A 19,574-nucleotide genomic window follows, 5' to 3' on the forward strand; every position below is an offset into this window, starting at 1 on the left:
AATGGCTTCATTTTTAATTGTACAAAGTGAGAGATGCTGGTGGCTCAGATGGACAGACATTTTGAAAATAGATTCAGCAGAACGGAGAGCAATTCAGATACTGCAATGTCGAGAAAGTATAGAGAAGGCAAGCAAGAGGACCAAAAACAGGACCTTGAGAAATGCCAACCTAGTAGACAGAAGTAGGAAAGACACACACAATAGGCTTTAAGAGAGGTAGGACTACCAGAAACTTTGAATTTCCGGAACTCAAGAGAGGATTTCAAAAGAGGGGTGATAAAGAGTAATCAATATTATATGTAGATCAGAAAAACTAAAGACTAGACCAAGGGGTCAGCAAACTATGACACCCAGGCCAAAGCCAACCTGCTGCCTATTTTTTATACATAAAATTTTATTGAAATACAGCCACTCCTATTCATTTATGTATTGTCTATGGCTGCTTTCACGCTGTAAGGGTAGAGTTGAGTAGTCATGCCAAAGAAGGTATGACTGACCCACAAAGCCTAAACAATTTACTACCTGTCCCTTCACTAAAAAAAAAAAAAAAAATGCCAACCCTTCTCTAGATTATGAGCTCCCTATTCTCTCATATAATTGCCTAAGCATTTAATATAAAGTTTGGTATATGGTATAAGCTCAAATATCTGTTGAATTAATGACTAAATGAGAAGAGTCCATTATACTTGGAAACAATCAATGACCTTCAAGAAAGCAATTTATGAAGCAGTCATTAAAAAAAGTCAAAAAGATTCTGGAGCAGTAAGGAGGGAAGTGGTTACAGACACAAAATAGAAGAATTAGATGTGAAGAAATAGGAGGAGTTACTTATCTCTGACAAAAGAAGGTAAAGAGAAGAAGAGTGATAGTAGAGAAACATTCTAAGATAAAGGGTGAGAAAACTGATGAAACCCACATTGGATCATTTGATCTCATATTTGAAACCAATTACTTCCATTTCCTTAAAGAAAATGGAAAAGGAAATGAGAATATTTGGAAAATTCTCATGGGAAAAGTAGCTAGAAGTGAAAAAGAAAAGGATTAAAAAGGTAACTGAGTAAGTGAGTAGGGGCCTCTTGAAGCTGAAGTGCACAAATGGGCATGTTAATGGAACAAGAATAATACATATGAACAAGTGTGTGTATGTATCTATGCTATTCACCCATGTGGATTTCCTGTGGAGGGTGGGTTAATAAGTGTGTGCATTTGCTGTCCTTAAGTCTGAGTTCAAAATACTGCAGTGGAGGACCCCAAACCCAAAGAGTATTTAAGAACTTGAAGATGAAGTTAATACTCAGTTACCTGTGCATTATTCTAATTTTCTGGCTCAGAGAAAGCAAATGGCCAACTCCAAATTTCATCATCTTAGAACTGACAATTGACATAAAAAGTACTGGTCTGACAAGTACTCATGATCCCCTTTCATGACTCTTTGCAATGAGTGGCAAAATATATTTATAACTGTATTTCCTTAGAGCAGGATTCTTTATCAGATGGGTGAGTTGGGAGCTAAATGCAGAATAGCTAAGAGAAGCAGAAGATGCGACAGTGGATTTGTATCGTCTCCATGTGTTTTTCCTAACTCATCTCTCTGACCCATCACAAGAGAAGAAGGGCGGAGGTGAGGTTCAAAATGAGGATGGCAATGGATCTCTTAACCCATATTGTAGTCCATTTGTGTTGCTATGAAATAACTGAGGCTGGTAATTTATTTAAAAAAAAACAGAGGTTTATTTGGCTCAGAGTTCTGCAGACTGTATAAGGAACATGGTACCAACATTTGCTTCTAGTGAAAATGTCAGGCTGCTTCCCTTCATGGTGGAAGGGGAAGGGGAGCAGACATGTGCAGAGATCACATGATAAGAGAAGAGGCAAGAGAGAGAGAGAGTAGGTGGTGCCAGGCTCTTTTCCACAACAGTTCTCATGGGAACTACAAGCGAGAACTCATTCCTATGAGAATGGCACCAAGCCATTTATGATGGATCTGCCCTCAGGATCCAGACACCTTCCATGAGGCCCATCTCCAACACTGGGGATCAGATTTCAACATAAGGCTTGGTGGGGCCAAACAAACCATATCCATATGGCAACCTAAAATTTGAATTTCTCCTTATTTTTACTGATATCATAGTCTAAGAGTCACAGTGGTATCTTTTCCTCATTACTACATTTTTAAAAACTTAAATTATTAAATTAAAAAAATTTTAAAGATGATTTAATTAGTGGTATGCTGAAGCAAGAAGCTTTCCAGTGTCTGCTGGTATTTGCATAAACAAGGGACAATTACAGAAAAAAACTTTCGGGAAGTACTTGAATTAAATATATGACTATGAATATGAAGTGGGCCTTTAATGCTGTCCAACCACCAAACTATGCTTCTCTAGTCCGTTCAGCCTCCACTTTCCTGGACAGCTGTCATATTTGTTTAAGTCCTGAGGCTTTTTTTTTTTAAAGATGTGTCCATGAAATGAGACAATTTTTTTTTTTTTTTTACATTTTAACATCTCTGGAATTAACATGCATTTTCAATTAATGATATGGATTATATTTGGCAATTTTTTCTTTCTTAGTAGTAGCTAAAATATGTTGTTTTAAATTTTATTTCATATTCATTTTATTGATATTTATATATTCAACAAAATAGAGCATTTCATAACTTCTCCTCTCTCTTGAAACCTCCAACATCTCCCTCTATCCTCACTCTTTCTACCGCACTACTATCACGAAACAATCACAAGGGCCTCCCAATATCTACCCACCTACCAGAATCTGAACCCACATATGCTGCCTTTTGCCTGCTGCCCTAGATCAAGGTTTTAAAGAGTAATCCCAGGACCCGTGGAGGTTCCCAAGACCCTTCAGGGGTCTGTGAAGTCAAAATTATTCTTGTGATAATACTTAGTCATTATTTGTCTTTTTACTCTTGTTTTCCCACAAGTGCACAATGGTGTTTTCCCATAAGTGCACAATGGAGTTTTCCAAAGGTCACACAACACAGGCTATCACAGCAGGCAGAATACAAAAGCACATGAAAATCCAGTCATCTTCTATTACTAAGTAAGTCGGACATTAAGAGGTTTGCAAAAATGTAAAGCAATATCACTCTTCTCACTAAATTTTTTTTGTTTGTAAAAATAGTTTTTTTCACAAAATCATGTTATTTGTGTTGACATGAAATGGGTTTATTGTTTTCAAAATAAATTAATATTTGAAAATTTTTCAGATACAATTTCTAATATGCTAAATAGCAATAGATATAAACACATAAAAACTCTTTGGGGCCCTCAATAATTTTTAAGGGTATAAAGGTGTCTCGAGAGCCGAAAGTTTGAGAAATACTGCCCTAGGTGAATGGTTGGTGCTTCTATCTGAAGCCAATTCCTCCTCTCATACTAAACCCCATCCTCTCACAAACTCCAGAAATTCTCCCCGCTCTCTCACACACTTATCAATGTTTTCCTCTCTATGGAATCATTCCCATTAACATACAAACATGCTATTTCTTCTATGTTAAAACAAAAGCAAAAACAAAATAAAACAAAACCTTCTCCTGACTTCACTTTCTCTGCCAGCTGCTGCCCCATTTCTCTGTTGTCCTTTGCACCAAACCTCCCCAAAAGGGTAGTCTCTCCACTCTGATCCAGAATTCCTCTCTCCCATTCTCTCTTAAATCTACTGCCATCAGGTTTTCCCCGTCTTCCCATTCCACTGAAACTCCTCATTAAGGACTCCAAGGTCCCCAATTCCCTTAATATTGCTAAATCCCCATTTGACATAATGAATCATTCTGAGGTAGGAAGTGGGACTCGACTCTGGAGGTTCGGCTCGGACACAGGACCAAATTGAGGACTAGCTAAAATAGGTCTGAGGCAGAGGCAGCCTTCCATAAGGCATGCCCACCAGTGCACCATATCAGTTTACCATTGCCATGACAACATCCGGAAGTAACCACCCCTTTCCACAGCAACGACGCGAACACCTGGAAGTTACCACCCTTTTCCTGGAAATTTCTGCATAATATGAGTGCAGAACTGCCTTTGAGCTACAATTCTGGGCACAATGCCTATGGGGTATCCCTACTCTATAAGGAGCAGAACCTCAGCTGCTGCTGCACACTGTTGCTTAAAAACAGTTGCTGTTTTTTGTCCTTGCGATAGTTTACTGAGAATGATGTTTTCCAGTTTCATCCATGTCCCTACCGCATGTTCTCACTCATAGGTGGGAAGTGAACAATGAGAACTCATGGACACAGGAAGGGGAACATCACATTCCAGGGACTGTTGTGGGGTGGGGGGAGGGGGGAGGGACAGCATTAGGAGATATACCTAATGCTAAATGACAAGTTAATGGGTGCAGGAAATCAACATGGCACATGGATACATATGTAACAAACCTGCACATCATTGTGCACATGTACCCTAAAACCTAAAGTATAATAAAAAAATAAAAAAACAAAACAAAACAAACAAACAAACAAACAAACAAAAAAAACAAATGCACCACTCTGCAGAGGATGCTGATCATGAGGGAGGCTGTGCATGGGTAAGGGCATGGGGTAGATGAGAAATCTCTGTACCTTTTACTTGATTTTGCTGTGGACCTAAAATCACTCTAAAAATAAAGTCTAAAAGACAAAAATTAAAAAAAAAAAAAAAAAAAAAAAACAGTTGCTGTTTAACAGCACCAGCTCTCCCTGGAATTCTTTCTTGGGAAAAGCCAGTAACTCTCCCTGGCTGAGCCCTAATTTTGAAGCTCACCTGTCCTCCATCAAGTCTGTCTTCCTTGATACGAAGGCATTTCTCAGTTTGCACAGTTCCAAGACGCATGAATTGCGATTACCACCATTTAGTAAAATAACCCATTCCCCCAACAACATGGTTCAAATTTCAGTTAACACAGTTATTAACTATGAGTAATTGCATAAAGTACAAACTTATCTGTCAGGACTTTAGTCCACTAACCACAATGTAATTAAACAGATGCATATCACAATCAGTGACAATTACATCACTTCTTTCAAAGTCTGTTGGTGACTAGTCACTGTATATTTGTTTTATAGTTCACGCAGACAGTAAAGTGTGTAGCTATGTTGCCTCCTTGTCTCTCAGTGATACACAAACTGTATTTTACAAAAATGGAAAATCAAAAGAGAGAATTGGTCAATAAGGATGAAAGTACAGCAAAGATGCAAGAAGTGAATTCAAGTCAAATATAAATGGAGTTATAGAAGAGAAAGCTGACTGTAGGAATGTCGACACAGCTGCCTTTCAAGAGACTCTGGATGTGCAGCCAGTGGAAACTGGTGAAGGCAAACCTATCAACATAAATGAGAAAAGTGGTTGTAATGAAAACAATGAAGATATCCCAGATGCCTGTAAAATGCTTCACATTAAAAGAACTCTCAGAGATATCTCATTTTCATTAAAGGAAGTCTAAGACATATTTTATAACACTGAAAGCAAAAATCATAAAATGTTGGAAGTTGATCCAATCTTAAACAGGAATATGACAATTCACCAAGGCATAGAACAGATGTTCAGTCTGCATCATAAGTTATACAATGAGAAGTAGCAAGTGCTGCTCAAACCACTTTTTTTGTTTTTGTTTTTTTATTAATTTTTTTGCACACAAAACAATAAACATTTTCTAAAAATACATACAAACAAAAAGATGTATATCAAACATATTAGGAAGGTTGCACATGGGAAGATGGGGAATAGAAATGGGGAGTGGGAATTAAAGAAAATAAATGAGAGAGGGACTTTGTATGGATCAATGATAATAACTCAATCCTCTATTTGACAAAGAAGAAGGAGAAGGAAGAGGAAGAAAAAGAAAGTGGGATAAAGGATCAGAAAGGGAGGAAAATAGAAAAAATTAGAGTATGACTCCAGGGTAGACCTGTTTTGTTGTCGCTGGGTTGGTTGGTTGTCAAACCACTTTTGATAAAGTTTTTATAAAGAAATAAAACACTTTAATTCTTAATGTTATCAATGTTTTAAATTACAATGTGCTAAGTAAAAATTAGCTTTACTATTTTTTCATGTCCTTATACATTTATAACCATCAAAGTTTTTAATGTTGTGACAATTTTTTTTTTTTTTTTTTTTTTGAGAGGGAGCCTTGCTCTGTCACCCAGGCTGGAGTGCAGTGGCGCAATCTTGGCTCACTGCAACCTCCGCCTCCTGGGTTCAAGTGATTCTCCTGCCTCAGCCTCCTGAGTAGCTGGGATTACAGGTGCACACCACCATGCCTAGCTAATTTTTTTGTATTTTTAGCAGAGACGCGGTTTCACCGTGTTGGTCAGGCTGGTCTTGAACTCCTGACCTTATGATCCACCTACGTCGGCCTCCCAAAGTGCTGGGATTACAGGCATGAGCCACCGCGCCTGGCAGTGACAAAAATTTTTAAAGGGCACAGAACAATTGTACATTTTCCCTTTGATTATTAGAATTGTTTTGCATGTTATCTTTTAGAGTCCTACGCTACCCTTTCATTTGGCATCCAGGATACCACATTTTCTTCCTGCTTTATTGGTTTTCCTTTTCAGTCTCCTTAACTGTAAGTGTTGGTGGACCCCAGAGCTTAGTTCTCAGAGCCGTTCTTTTCTTTAGCTACACTAACTCCTTTAGAGATTTCATCCAGGCCAGGAGCAATGGCTCACGCCTGTAATCCTAGCACTTTGGGAGGCCAAGGAGGTAGAATCACCCGAGCCCAGGAGTTCTGGGCAACAAACTGAGACCCCTGTCTCTACTGAAAATTTAAAAATTAGCTAGGAATAGTGGCGTGCACCTGTAGTTCCAGCTACTTGGGAAGCTGAAGTGGGAGGATGTCAGGAGTTTGAGGCTGCAGTGAGCTCTTATTCCACTATCGGCATTGCATGCCAGCCTGGGTACAGAGCGACATCCTGTCGACAGAGAGAGAGAGAGAGAGATCACGCAGTCTCACAGCCTAAAATACCACTATATGCCAACAACTCATCGCCAGCCCAGACCTCTCACTCAAACTCCAGATTTACATATCCAACAGACTATATGCTCTCTACTTCGCTGTCTTAAACCTAATATACGATATATCCAGAACTGAAATCCCCACCCCAACCAACAAAGAAGGCAACTGCTCTATCCACATCCCACATCTTCCCCATCTCAGATGATCACAATTTCTTCCTTCCAGTTGCTCAGGCCAAACATCTTGGAGTCATCCTTAACTATTCTCTTCCCCTCACATCCCCTAGAAAATCTGTCTGAAGTCCAATTGGTGCTACCTTCAAAATATATCCAAATCAGACCACTTCTCCCCACCTCCACTGATACCACCATCCTGGGCCCAGACATCATCGTCTCTTGCCTGGAATACTGCAAGTCTCTTAACTAATCTCTCTCCTAATCTATTTTCAACACAACAGCCAAGATAGTTCTTTTAAAATATATGTCAAATCTTGCTACTCCTCTATTCAGATGCCCCTGCTCCCAACGGCTCATTTCATTCAGAGAAAAAAGCCAGCACCTTTCCAAAGAACTAGTAAGTCCTACACAATCTAACCCATTGTTAATTTTCTAATTCCATCTCTTACTCCTCTTCCTCTCACTCACTCCATTTCAGCCACCCTCACTGGCCTACTTCTTCCCAATGTTCCTTGAGTACTTTAAGTAAAATATGCTAGTATTTAGGGCCTTTGCATGCACCATTTCCTCTTCCTGAAAAGCACTTCCTCCAGAAATCCAACCAGCTAACTCCCCTCAAGTGTTTGTTCGATGTCACCTCAAGGTACAACCACCTACCCTGACCCACCTTCACAACCTACTGCCACTCTCCAGAAACACTTATTACTCTTAATTTGCTCCAATTTTTACAGCATTCATCACCCAATATACTGTATAATTTATTTGTATTATTGTCTATATCCTGCTGCTTGGAAGGTCAACTCAATGTGGGCAGCAACTTCTTGTCTATTTTGTTTACTGATAAAAGTCCACGGGCCTGGTGATAGTCTCTGACACATAATAGGCATTTAATAATTATAGCTGACCCTTGAACGACAAGAATTTGCATTGCACAGGCCCACTAAAACCTGGATTTTCTTCTGCTTTGCCACCAAACCAATCCATCCTTCTCAGCCTACTCAATACGAAGATGAGGATGAAGACCTCTAAGATGATCCACTTCCACTTAATGAATAGTAAATAATTTTCTGTTTCTTATGATTTTCTTAATTTTATTTTCTCTAGCTTACTGTATTGTAAGAATACAGGATGCAATACACACGACAGAAAATATGTGTTAATCAACTGTTTATGTTATCAGTAAGGCTTACAGTCAAAAGTAGGCTATTAGTAGTTAAGTTTTGGGGTGTCAAAAGTTATACATGAATTTTCAGCTGTGGAGGGAAGCTGGTACCCCTAAGTCCCACATTGTTCAAGGGTCAACTGTATTTGCTAAATAAATGAAGTTGAAAAAGTTCTAAGTTACTAGTTATTACATTGACACAGGGAACCTTCTGTTTATATCTAATAATTCCTATCTGGTGAGAAAAATTGGAAAATCTAAAATGTGATTACTCATTCGTTTTCTCAAGAATTACTTCCTAAATATCTTGAGCGTGCCAAACCCTAGCAATCAAACACACACCTTTCTGATGCTGGAGCAGGTGCTTCTCGCTTTCGGACATGGTTCTGAATTGATGCGAGTGCTTCTGGTGAAGACTGGGCAGCATTGCTCTCCATGTATTTCAAAACATACTCGTCTGTATCAAGGATGATGAACCGGTGACCAAACACTGGAGAGAAGGTAGCAACACACTTAGCTTGGTGATGTTCTCTTACGCAATCAGGAGTAAAATAGTATTAACCCTCCAATGATAAATGTACGGGTATGCATTTATGACAGAAACTAATGAGCTTTCTTTAAACAACATACTAATATGCAGTCATTTGCTCAGTATTCACAAAACTTATTGTCGACATCTGTAGCCAACAAATGCAATCAACTTAGAGTTTAATTGATTAGGAAGGTGATTAACACATTATACCATATATACAAGGATAGTAGCTTTATCTCAGTTGCAATACAATCTAATTGCCTCTTACAAGGTTAAATGAATTAAATTCCAATTAAGAACTCATTCAGGGAGCCAGTAGGAAATTCTAGACTGTGTTTAGACCTACCCTCAATCACAGCACCAATGAAGAAGTCACTGGGGCCATAGTAGATAGGGTTGTCCACTGTAGAGTATGGTTTAACAACTTTAGTCCTGCGAAGGTACTTGCCCCCAATGATACCAGAATTGCGAACAGGAGGCTCAAAGATACTGATCATGTCAGTAGCTAGAAAGTAAGAGAAGACAAATCTGCGGTCTTTGTCTTCTGGGATGGGGGATTCCTACAAAGGTGAAGAAAAGAGGATATTATGAAGGTTCATGGTCTATGCAGACGTGCAAACATAAATGCCTATAGGGGCCAGGTATAGGATATAAATGAAGCAGTCTGGGTTCTTACAATATAAACAAACCATCTATGAGGAACCTCTGGCATCTCTGGGAAGAACATGCCTCATCTAAGGGAGGCTTCCCAAGGGAGGCCACACCAACGAAACTCAATTGTTGCCTTGTGAGAATGTAGGCCCAATGTTGCTAGATCTTTCAGTTTTTCAAAAGATAAAAATGTGGATTATTATTTTAAACCTCTGATTTTAAAGTACTGACTCCAACTCTTTTAAAGCACCATGAAGCCCAAACAAACACAGTATGCTAGAACATATATGTGGGCTGCATTCTGACCACAGGCTGCTAGTTGAGACCTGTTGGCTGACATTATGTTCAACTTCATGAACACTAAGATGATTATGCAAGGTTTTATTTTTTAAGCAAATCAATTTATATACATAATGTAAAAAATAAAATTCAAAAAGAAGGGATAAGAGTAATATAAAATCAAAGAATTGAAAGTGATTCTGAGAAACTACCTTGTAGACAAGACTTTTTCTAAATCAAATTGCAGAGTGATCACACAACCCCTAAGGAAGAAATTCCAGTTTCAACAAACCTTAATACAGATTTGCTTATTCCTGACTAAAATCCGCTCATATTGTAACTGTAGCACATCTTCTCATTAAGACCATGGGATTGTTTGTGTAATAATTCCTCATCTATTAAAGAAGTCATTAGATTTTTCTCTTAGTGAAATAATTTTCTCATATCATTCCTTCATCTAATAGTCTCCAAATCATTTGGATTGTACACCCATGTAATGAAAATATAAATGTTAAATAAACAACCACAATATAGTTAATAAAAATCAAATCATATCACTCCTCTGCTCTCAAACCTTCAAAGAATTTCTATCACACTTAGAATAAAATACAAACTCCTAAGCAGGGGTATACCGGGGGGTTGGGGGGGGACAATGGTAATGGTTTACTATGGCAGGAAAGAGTACTATAAAACTTAAAAAAAATTATTGTCTTTATTGGGAATGAGGTTTACATTTATAGAAAAGCATAAATATTACAGAGAATTCTCACTCCCCTCACCAAGGTTCTCCTAATGTTAACATCCTATATAGCCATTAGTACAATTATATGAACCAGGAAAATAACAATAGTACAATATTAGTAAATAAACTATGTTTCTCACAAATGCTCTTTTTGTTTCAGGATCCCATCCAGGATCCCACATTGCATTTAGTTATTATTTCTCTTTAGTCTCCTCCAATATGTGATAGATAGTTCCTCAATCTGCCCTTCTCTTTCATGACTTTGATGCTTTTGAAGACTACTCATCAATTATTTTCTTGAATGTTCCTCAGGCATCTCATTTTTGCATTTTTGGCAAAAGTATCCCAGAAAAGATATCATGTCTTTAGTGTATACCAGGGAGTTTATGATGTCAATATATCTTATGGAGAACACTGACCTTGATCACTTGGTTAAGGTTTCTGCTGGATTTCTTCCCTTAAAGTTACCGTATTTCCCTTTGCAATTACAAAACATCTTGGGGGAGATGTTTTGAGATTATGGGAATCCTGTGTCTCCTCAAAGGTTTTCCCACTAATTTTAGCAGCCATTGCTGGATCTTATCTGCAACCATGATTACAGCAGTGTGTGCCTAATGATAATTTTTCTACTTCCCACTTTTCTTTTACATTAATTAACTGAAATTCTACTGTATGGAGGAGCCATCCCTTTGGGGATGAGTATCACTGATGTTGTTTAGAATTACAGGCACATGATAATAAGAAGAAACAGACCAACTTTTAGTTGGTTTTATTTTTAAATTCTCTGCAGCTTGTTATCTATACTTTCTTGATACCTGGACTGCTCCTATCAGCCCATTCCTCTGGCCCTGTTATACCACTGGTTGCAGAGCCCTGACTGGCCCCTGACCTGTCATTTCCACCTTTTCGCCCTCCATTCACTGCACACTGTCTCGGTCTTACATGAAGCTCTCTCAGATATTCCCCTGGCTGGCTCCCTCAGCTATTCGTTTGGTTTCTGCTCTGCTATGACCTCCTCAGAGAGGCTTTCCCCATTCTGCTGATATAAATGAGCCCCTTCTCCATCATTCTCTGTCTCGTTTTATTTTTTACAGCACATGTTACTTCCTATCCTTATACAATGTATTTGACTAGAATGTCAACTAGAATGTAAGCTCCATGAGAGCAAATATTTGTCTATCTTATTCTCCACTGCACCTTTGGTATCTAGAACCATATCTAGCCCAGAGTAGTCCTTTAATATTTGTTGAATGAATTAATAATTAAACATATGTTGTTCTATATAAATATAGTTTGTGCATTAAAAGGAACATATAAAAATATCAGAGGCTATAAAATAAATGCACTCATAGTAAACAAAATAAACAGAAGCTGTAATATTTTCTTAACAAACATCACAGACGGTACTGTCTTGCGTATCTCTTGGAAGACATTCAGCTGCTTTGAAGATCACGGTTCAAATCATGTTTCTTATGTTCTTCCAAAGCTTTGCCAAGTTTCTCAGCCAGCACTCCACTCTCAGTCCCAGAGAGTTTACCAGCATATTTTTACTTAGGCACCAATTGCCTACTAGGATTTAGTATGTTATTTTCTCAGAACACATCCAGTGTCTTTGCCTGACCTCCATGGGATTTAATTAATTTGTCTCTGATCATTTCTGTAGCATATTCCTTTCTTTTTGAATTTCCATATATTTTCTTTTGAAGTCCCCACCTCACTCGTAAACCTTTTCCCCTTATTGTCAAGCACCCTTTCTTCCTCAAGAACTTTTGTGATGAGTCTAATGAACACATTCTCTATTTCACCAAATAGGTCAGAGGAAAACATCTGAAAATTACCATGACCAGAATATCACTTCTTTTTTCCTGCCCACATAAAGATATCCACTATTTCTTTACTAATAGTTCTGTTGGCTTTCTTTTAAAATTTTTTACTGTGAGCAGTAACACAGAGAGAAAACTGCAAAAAAAAAAACAAAAAACAAAAACAACAATAAAAATATCACAATGCCCAGCCGAAAGAATTTTAATAAAGTGAACACCCATATAACCACCATCCAGGTTGAGAAACAAAACGCTGACAGAACCTCCCAATCAATATTCTATCCTTCCCCCACCAAACAGGCCATTGCCTTGAATTGTATGGTTTTCTTTAGTTTTCCTACAAAGCAGACATCCACAAAGTTTTGTTTTGTCTGCTTTTTAATCTTCATATAAATGAAATTACATAATATGTATGCATTCTTTTGTGTCTGGATTCTTACATTCAAAATTGTGTTTACGTGATTTAGCCATGTTGTTTATTAGTAGCTGTAGTTATTTTCATTGAACAGAAATCAAATTATGACACAAGTATACCATAACTTATCCAGTCTCTTGTAGGTAGACATTTAGGTCTATTTTGCTATTATGAATTATGCTATTATAAACATTCTTATCTTTTGGTGAACATATATTGCACCCTTAGCACAATCTAGTAAATTCATTATGCCAAACTGTTTTACAAAGTGGGTATACTCTCTTAGTAAAGAGTATGAGAGTTCCTATGGTTCCATATTCTTATCAACATATTAATGATTCTGATGGGTGGGTAGAGGCAACTCACTATGATTGTAATCTGCACTTCTTTAGTTACTAACGAAGCTAAGCAACTTCTCGTATGTATATATTTTTAAAGACAGCATCTGTTGGCCGGGTTGGAGTGCAGTGGCAGGATCATAGCTCACTGCAGCTTCGAACTCCTGGGTTCAAGTGATCCTCCCGCCTTAGTGTCCCAGGTAGCAGGGACTATAGGCACATGCCACCAAGCCCAATTAACTTATTTTTTTATCTTTGTAGAGACAGGGTCTCATTATGTTACCCAGGCTGCCTTCAAGCAATCTTCCTGCCTCGGCCTCCCAAAGTGCTGGGAAAACAGGTGTGAGTCACTGCACCTGGCCCTTCTTATATGTTTGGTTGCCTCTTGGATATCCTCTTTTGTGAAATGCCTGTTCAAGTTTCTTGCTCATTTTTCTTAATGATTTCAGAGTGTTCTTTATATATTCTGAACATAAGATCTTAGTTGATTTCTGTATTAAACATCTGCTCCCACTTGAAGCTTGCCTTTTTTTACACTCTTAATGGTGTTTTTTGGAAGAACAGAAATTCTTCATCTTAATATAATCAAATTTATCCATTAAATTTAATTTATTTATTTATTTAGGAGACAGAGCCTCACTCTGTCACCCAGGCTAAAGTGAAGTGGCTCAGTCTCGGCTCACTGCAACCTCCGCCCCCCAGACTCAAGTGATTCTCCTGCCTCAGCCTCCCAAGTAGCTGGGACTACAGGCATGCACTATCATGCCCAGCTAATTTTTTGTATTTTTAGTAGGGTCAGGGTTTCACCATGTTGGCCATGCTGGTCTCAAACTCCTGAGCTGGGGCAATCTGCCCACCTTGGTCTCCCAAAGTGCTGGGATTACAGGCATGAACCACTGCGCCCGGCCATTTATCCATTTTTAAAACATGACCGCTTTTTTGTATCCAACTAAATAAATCTTTCCCTACTACAATGTTAAGATTATTTATTGCTAAGAAGTTTTATTGTTTTACCTTTCACATTTAGATTTTCTTTTTTTTTTTTTTTTTTTTGAGACGGAGTCTCGCTCTTTCACCCAGGCTGGAGTGCAGTGGTCTCGGCTCACTGCAGGCTTCGCCTCCCGGGGTTCACGCCATTCTCCTGCCTCAGCCTCCCGAGTAGCTGGGACTACAGGCGCCTGCCACCTCGCCCGCCTAATTTTTTGTATTTTTAGTAGAGACGGGGTTTCACCGTGTTAGCCAGGATGGTCTCGATCTCCTGACCTCGTGATCCGCCCGCCTCGGCCTCCCAAAGTGCTGGGATTACAGGCGTGAGCCACCGTGCCCGGCCCACATTTAGATTTTCAATCTACCTAGACTTGATTTCCACTTTTGGAGTGAGATGGAGGTCAAATTTTCTTCTTTTTTGTTACATGAATATCTAATTGTTTGCTATCACTGATTAGAAACATCTTCCTTTCCCAGCCCCTCTGCAGTGCTGTATTTGTCATATGTCTTTTCCTGGGCTGTCTAATCTGTTCCATTGGTTTGTCTATCCTTGCACCAGTAACATATTATTTTAATTACTGTGACTTTTAATACAGAGTGATATTTTTGTGAGCAAAATCCGCTGATCTTGCTCTTCTCCAAGAGTATCTTGGCTATTCCTGGTGCTTTGCCTCTCCACTTAAATTACAGAATCAATTTGTCGGTAAAAATAAAAACATTTTTGGATTTTTTGACTGTAATTGCTTTTAAACCATAGATCAATTTGGGGAAAATATTTTTATAATAATGAATTTTCTAGCCAATGAACATGGCATATCCCTTCATTTATTTATGTCTTCTTAATTTTCTCTCAATAATATTTTAGGTGTTACATATTTTTGTATGTAACATATCTTTTGTATGTAACACCTAAAAGATATGTAACACCTAAAGTGTTTTTGTATGTAACACCTAAAAGATATGTAACACCTAGGTGTTACATATCTCTTGTATGTAAAAGATATTACATATCTCTTGTATGTAAAAGATATTACATATCTCTTGTATGTAAAAGATATTACATATCTCTTGCATGATAAAGATACATCTTTTAGGTGTTACATATCATTTGTATGTAACACCTAAAATATTATGCCAAGGAATTTAATTTATACCTAGGAATTTAATATTTTTGATGCTATAGTAAATGGTATTTTTTAACTTTATGTTTTCTTTGTTGCTATTTGTATATTGACTTCCCTGATGTAGAAGGTAGATTCTTTATTTTCTATATATACAATTGTTCATTTTGGATAATGACAATTTTATTTTTTCCTCTTCAATCCATATACTTGTTTATTCGCTTCCTGTTTCACTGTTCCAGCTAGGACTTCCAGAACAATGTGGACCAGAAGGGGTGACAGCAGTCTTGCTTTGTTCCTAATCTTAGAAAGTACCCTTTCAACATTTCATCACTAAGTAAGCCATTTGCAGTAGACTTTGCATACATAACCTTTAACAGATTAAGGAAACTCCCTTTAATTCTTTTTTTTTATTAAAAGTTTTGTTTTCTTTCATTTTTACTTTTTTAAACTTTTATTTTAGGTTCAGGGGTATATGTGAGTTTTATTTTTAAATCATATTAGATTGATTTTAGCAAACGCTTTTCAAAATCTAATTTTACTCTTTTATTCTGTTAATGTGATGATGTTTCAAAACTGAAAGAGACTTTTTTGGCTTATTTCTCATTCTTTGCTGAAATTCTCAATCTTATTCTTTATCTCCTTAAACATGGTAAACAAAGGTTTTTAAAAATTTTTTTTTAAATTTATTAGTTATTTAGTTATTTTATTTTATTTTTAGACGGAGTCTTGCTCTGTCACCCAGGCTGGAGTACAGTGGTGCAATCTTGGCTCACTGCAACCTCCGCCTCCTGGGTTCAAGTGATTCTCATATCTCAACCTCCTGAGTACCTGGGATTACAGGTGCATGCCACCATGCCTGGCTAATTTTTGTATTTTTTTTAGCAGACGCAGGGTTTCAGCATGTTGGCCAGGCTGGTCTCAAATTCCTGACCTCAAGTGATCCGCCCTCCTTGGCCTCCCAAAGTGCTGGGATTACAGGTGTGAGCCACTGCTCCTGGCTTAAGTTTAAGTTTCATAGTGCCAGTATCTGAAATCCCTATAAGTATATTCTATTGTCTGTTATTTCTGGTCACTTTATGTTATCTTGTCTTGTTTCTGAACATTGTATTATTAATATTGTTTTTGTGAGTGCCACACATTGTATTTTTAAAATTGTAGAAATAAATTGAAGCTGAAAATGATGTCATCTGCAGAGAATTTGTTTGCTTCTGACAGTCAGCTGGGGTTATTATAATCCAGGATCACCTTAATCTGATTTGTAAAACTGAGACAATCAGGGACTATGATAATTCAAAGCCAGAAAATAGTCCCTTCAAAGATTAGCTACAGACAGACTTAAGCACAGAGGGTTTACCAGGAGCTTCTGCCTTTGACAGGCCCTAAATAGATTCCAATGTTTGTCTTCACAGGTGGGTCTTCTGGGAATCAGCAAATACGCCTAGTGGAAAAATGAACCCAAATGTCAGGTTCACTTCTGTGGTTCTTATTGTTCCCCTGGTTCTTGCTCTATGATTCTTCACATCTTGCTAGTTGTTCAGCACCTTCAAGTGCTAACACACATACACATACACAAAAACACACACCTTAGCAAGAGGGCTGATCCAAATTATTTGGTCTATCATTGCTAGAAATAGAAGTCCTCTGTAAATGCTTTAACTTTTTGTGATATATCATGTTTGACCAGGTTGCTTGTGAGTACAGAAGGCTGCAATCAAAAGAAATTTATCTTTTCTCCTCATTTAGCAGTATCTAACACTATTCATAGCCATTTTTGTAATCAACTTTGTATTAATTTTTCCAGGTTTTTCATTATCAAAGGTAAGCTTACAATTTTGCAGTTTACAAACTCATAGGAGTTCCTTTCCCTTTTCTAATCCTAAGTATTATACTGGTTCTTCATCAAAAGAATACTGGGTTGAAAGCCAGAAGGCTGAGTTCTAGTCCTACCCCTGTCTAAGCAGCACTGGACCTGGGACAAGACAATTAGCCTTTCTGTTTCTTAAGTTTTGAAACATAAAATGGGTACAATATTATATTGCCTTACTCATGGATAATGTGTGCAGATATAAATTCTTTTGCCTACTGAACAGTTACTGAGTACCTACAAAGTCTAGAAAGACATGATTCCTGCCCTTAAGGAGTTATAGTTACCATATAATAATTCAACAAGCTGCTTGAATTTTAACAGTAACTGAAAGAATCTAGTACTACAAAACCTTTATTGGTCAGAATTCTTTTTTTTTTTTTTTTTTTTTCCTTTTTTTTTTTTTATTATACTTTAGGGTTTTAGGGTACATGTGCACAATGTGCAGGTTTGTTACATATGTATCCATGTGCCATGTTGATTTCCTGCACCCATTAACTCGTCATTTAGCATTAGGTGTATCTCCTAATGCTGTCCCTCCCCCCTCCCCCCTATTGGTCAGAATTCTTATGGAGAGTGTTCTAGTTGGCCTACATTTTGCTGTTTTGTTGTTTTCTTAAAAAATTTTGTTTTTAGCCAGAACTCTCTTTTTATTTAAAGCTTTGTACACTCATTTTCTAAAATCTATTATTCAGTTGTCTTTACCTTAGTTTTTATCTTTTCAAATACATGTATATAGTTTGAAAAGTCACCTGACACCTCCTAACCCCAGCTCCTAATTCCTATTCCCAGATATAACTTATTTCAACTTCTGCTATTTATGTCCATATTTCTAATAAAATGGTTAGGTTCCTATTCTACGTTTTTTTTCCATTTTAAAGACCTTATACTTTGAATTTCTATCAGTAACTTCTCTCATACAATTGTGCTAATTAATGGGATATGCAAAATTTGAGTGTATGTCTATTTCCAACTCCATGCTCTTAACTATTAGTCACATAACCTCTCAAGATATCAGGCAAGATATCACAGATAAACGCAAAACTTACTAAGACATGGTCCCTAACCTCAAGGAAATCACAGTATACCAAAAAGCCACACAGACACACACATGGTTTGAATTTTAAGCAATTTCATAGTTACTTAGTAAAAGAGGCAAAAGGTCTGTCAACATTTGAGGTGTAAGAGTGAGAGATTAATGATCTTAAGAAAGATTCTTGGGAGAGATAGGACTTCATCTAGGTCTTAGTTCAGGGGCACCATACTTAATACTATCCAACCTCCCTGAAGGCTGGGTACTAGACACAATGGTTGGTTGATTCAACACATAACTCTGACAGCTGTTAATCTGCAGCTTACAGACAAATTAAACAATTGTACACAGTACTGAGATAGAAGAGAATCTTTAGTATATAAAAATTAGCCTCACCAGTACAGCCAAATAACGAAGCACCTTGTTATTATTCACTAGCATTTTCATAACATCTTTTTTTGGAGCTTTTGGAATGAGAGCAAAACAATTCTGAGCAGAATCTTCCACTAGTCCAAAACCGTTATAAGGAGGCAACTCCTGGAGATATATAGGAAGCAAGAAGTAAGGCAGATGCTACTTGTGTTAAGATTACATTAAAGGTAACTATAAGTTTAAAGAAAAAACTCTAGAAAATACTTATGCAAATATATTTTCTACATAAATATAGTCAGAAAAAATAACATATCACTTATCCCCTTCCTCTTTGTGGATTTTGCATCATGTTCACTGATCACAGAAGTAACTAATGATGCTCTAAAGTAACTCTCAGGGCTAGAGAGAAACTATTGCTGATGTCCACTGACCCCTTACTACAAAAGCAGGACCTAGTCCCACCCCAGTGAGGGTCCTGTGTAGCACACATTTTCTCTTGTATATACCTCCACAAAATCTTTTTATATATTATTTTCAGGAACTTTAACAAGTAAGTCCATATAGTCCCTAGTACCATCCATAACAGAGTATTTCTTCAACAACAAAGGACTATTAAATTTGTCCACGGCATACTGCTTGGAACACTGACCCCAAAATCACTTGCTGGGACTGTAGTTAATGTGATAATCATGGCTAGAATATGACTAGTGGTTTTAGCAGATGGAAAATGACCTAAGTTGCTTCAATTGCAAAACCACTACTCAATGAATTTACAGGTTACTATGGACAGAGGAACCCTGAGCTGACGGCCTACATGCTAAGCATCTGAGATTTCTCTGGAGGCTAGGCAGAAACTGCATAGTGGTGGTATCTGAACTTGCTTTGCACTTGTACCAACAACACACAATGAGAGCATCCTGGCTGGGGGGCCAGTAGGGAGGTCACTGAGGGTTGAAGGATTTTGCAATAAGAAGGTAGCTATAAAGCCTCTGGGCCTTCTTCTCAAATTCCTATTGTATTTTAACAGACTTTACCTGTTTTTCCTGAATATACTCACTTCCCCTGCCTGGAATAAAGACCTTCCCTAAGTATCAGTCCATATGCATGGTATCCTGGCATCTTGCT

The 19,574-nt window shown here is 37.7% G+C and overlaps 1 protein-coding gene across 3 annotated transcripts in view; it reads right to left on the minus strand.

Annotated features, from left to right (window-relative positions):
• Positions 1-19,574, minus strand: part of EFHC1 (EF-hand domain containing 1) — a 74,248-nt gene that overhangs the window by 4,951 nt on the left and 49,723 nt on the right. For 2 of the 3 annotated variants that reach the window (XM_030804274.1, XM_030804275.1), the window contains 4 exons: positions 18,474-18,614; positions 16,535-16,618; positions 9,168-9,381; positions 8,632-8,779 (listed from right to left, as the gene is read on the minus strand). In XM_030804274.1, the coding sequence (XP_030660134.1) occupies positions 8,632-8,779; positions 9,168-9,381; positions 16,535-16,618; positions 18,474-18,614 (587 nt within the window). The remainder of the gene's footprint in view (positions 1-8,631; positions 8,780-9,167; positions 9,382-16,534; positions 16,619-18,473; positions 18,615-19,574) is intronic. The other variant, XM_003254153.4, reaches the window with a different exon arrangement.

Source organism: Nomascus leucogenys, chromosome 22a, assembly GCF_006542625.1.
Source record: "Nomascus leucogenys isolate Asia chromosome 22a, Asia_NLE_v1, whole genome shotgun sequence".
In the NCBI taxonomy this organism is placed as follows: Eukaryota; Metazoa; Chordata; class Mammalia; order Primates; family Hylobatidae; genus Nomascus; species Nomascus leucogenys.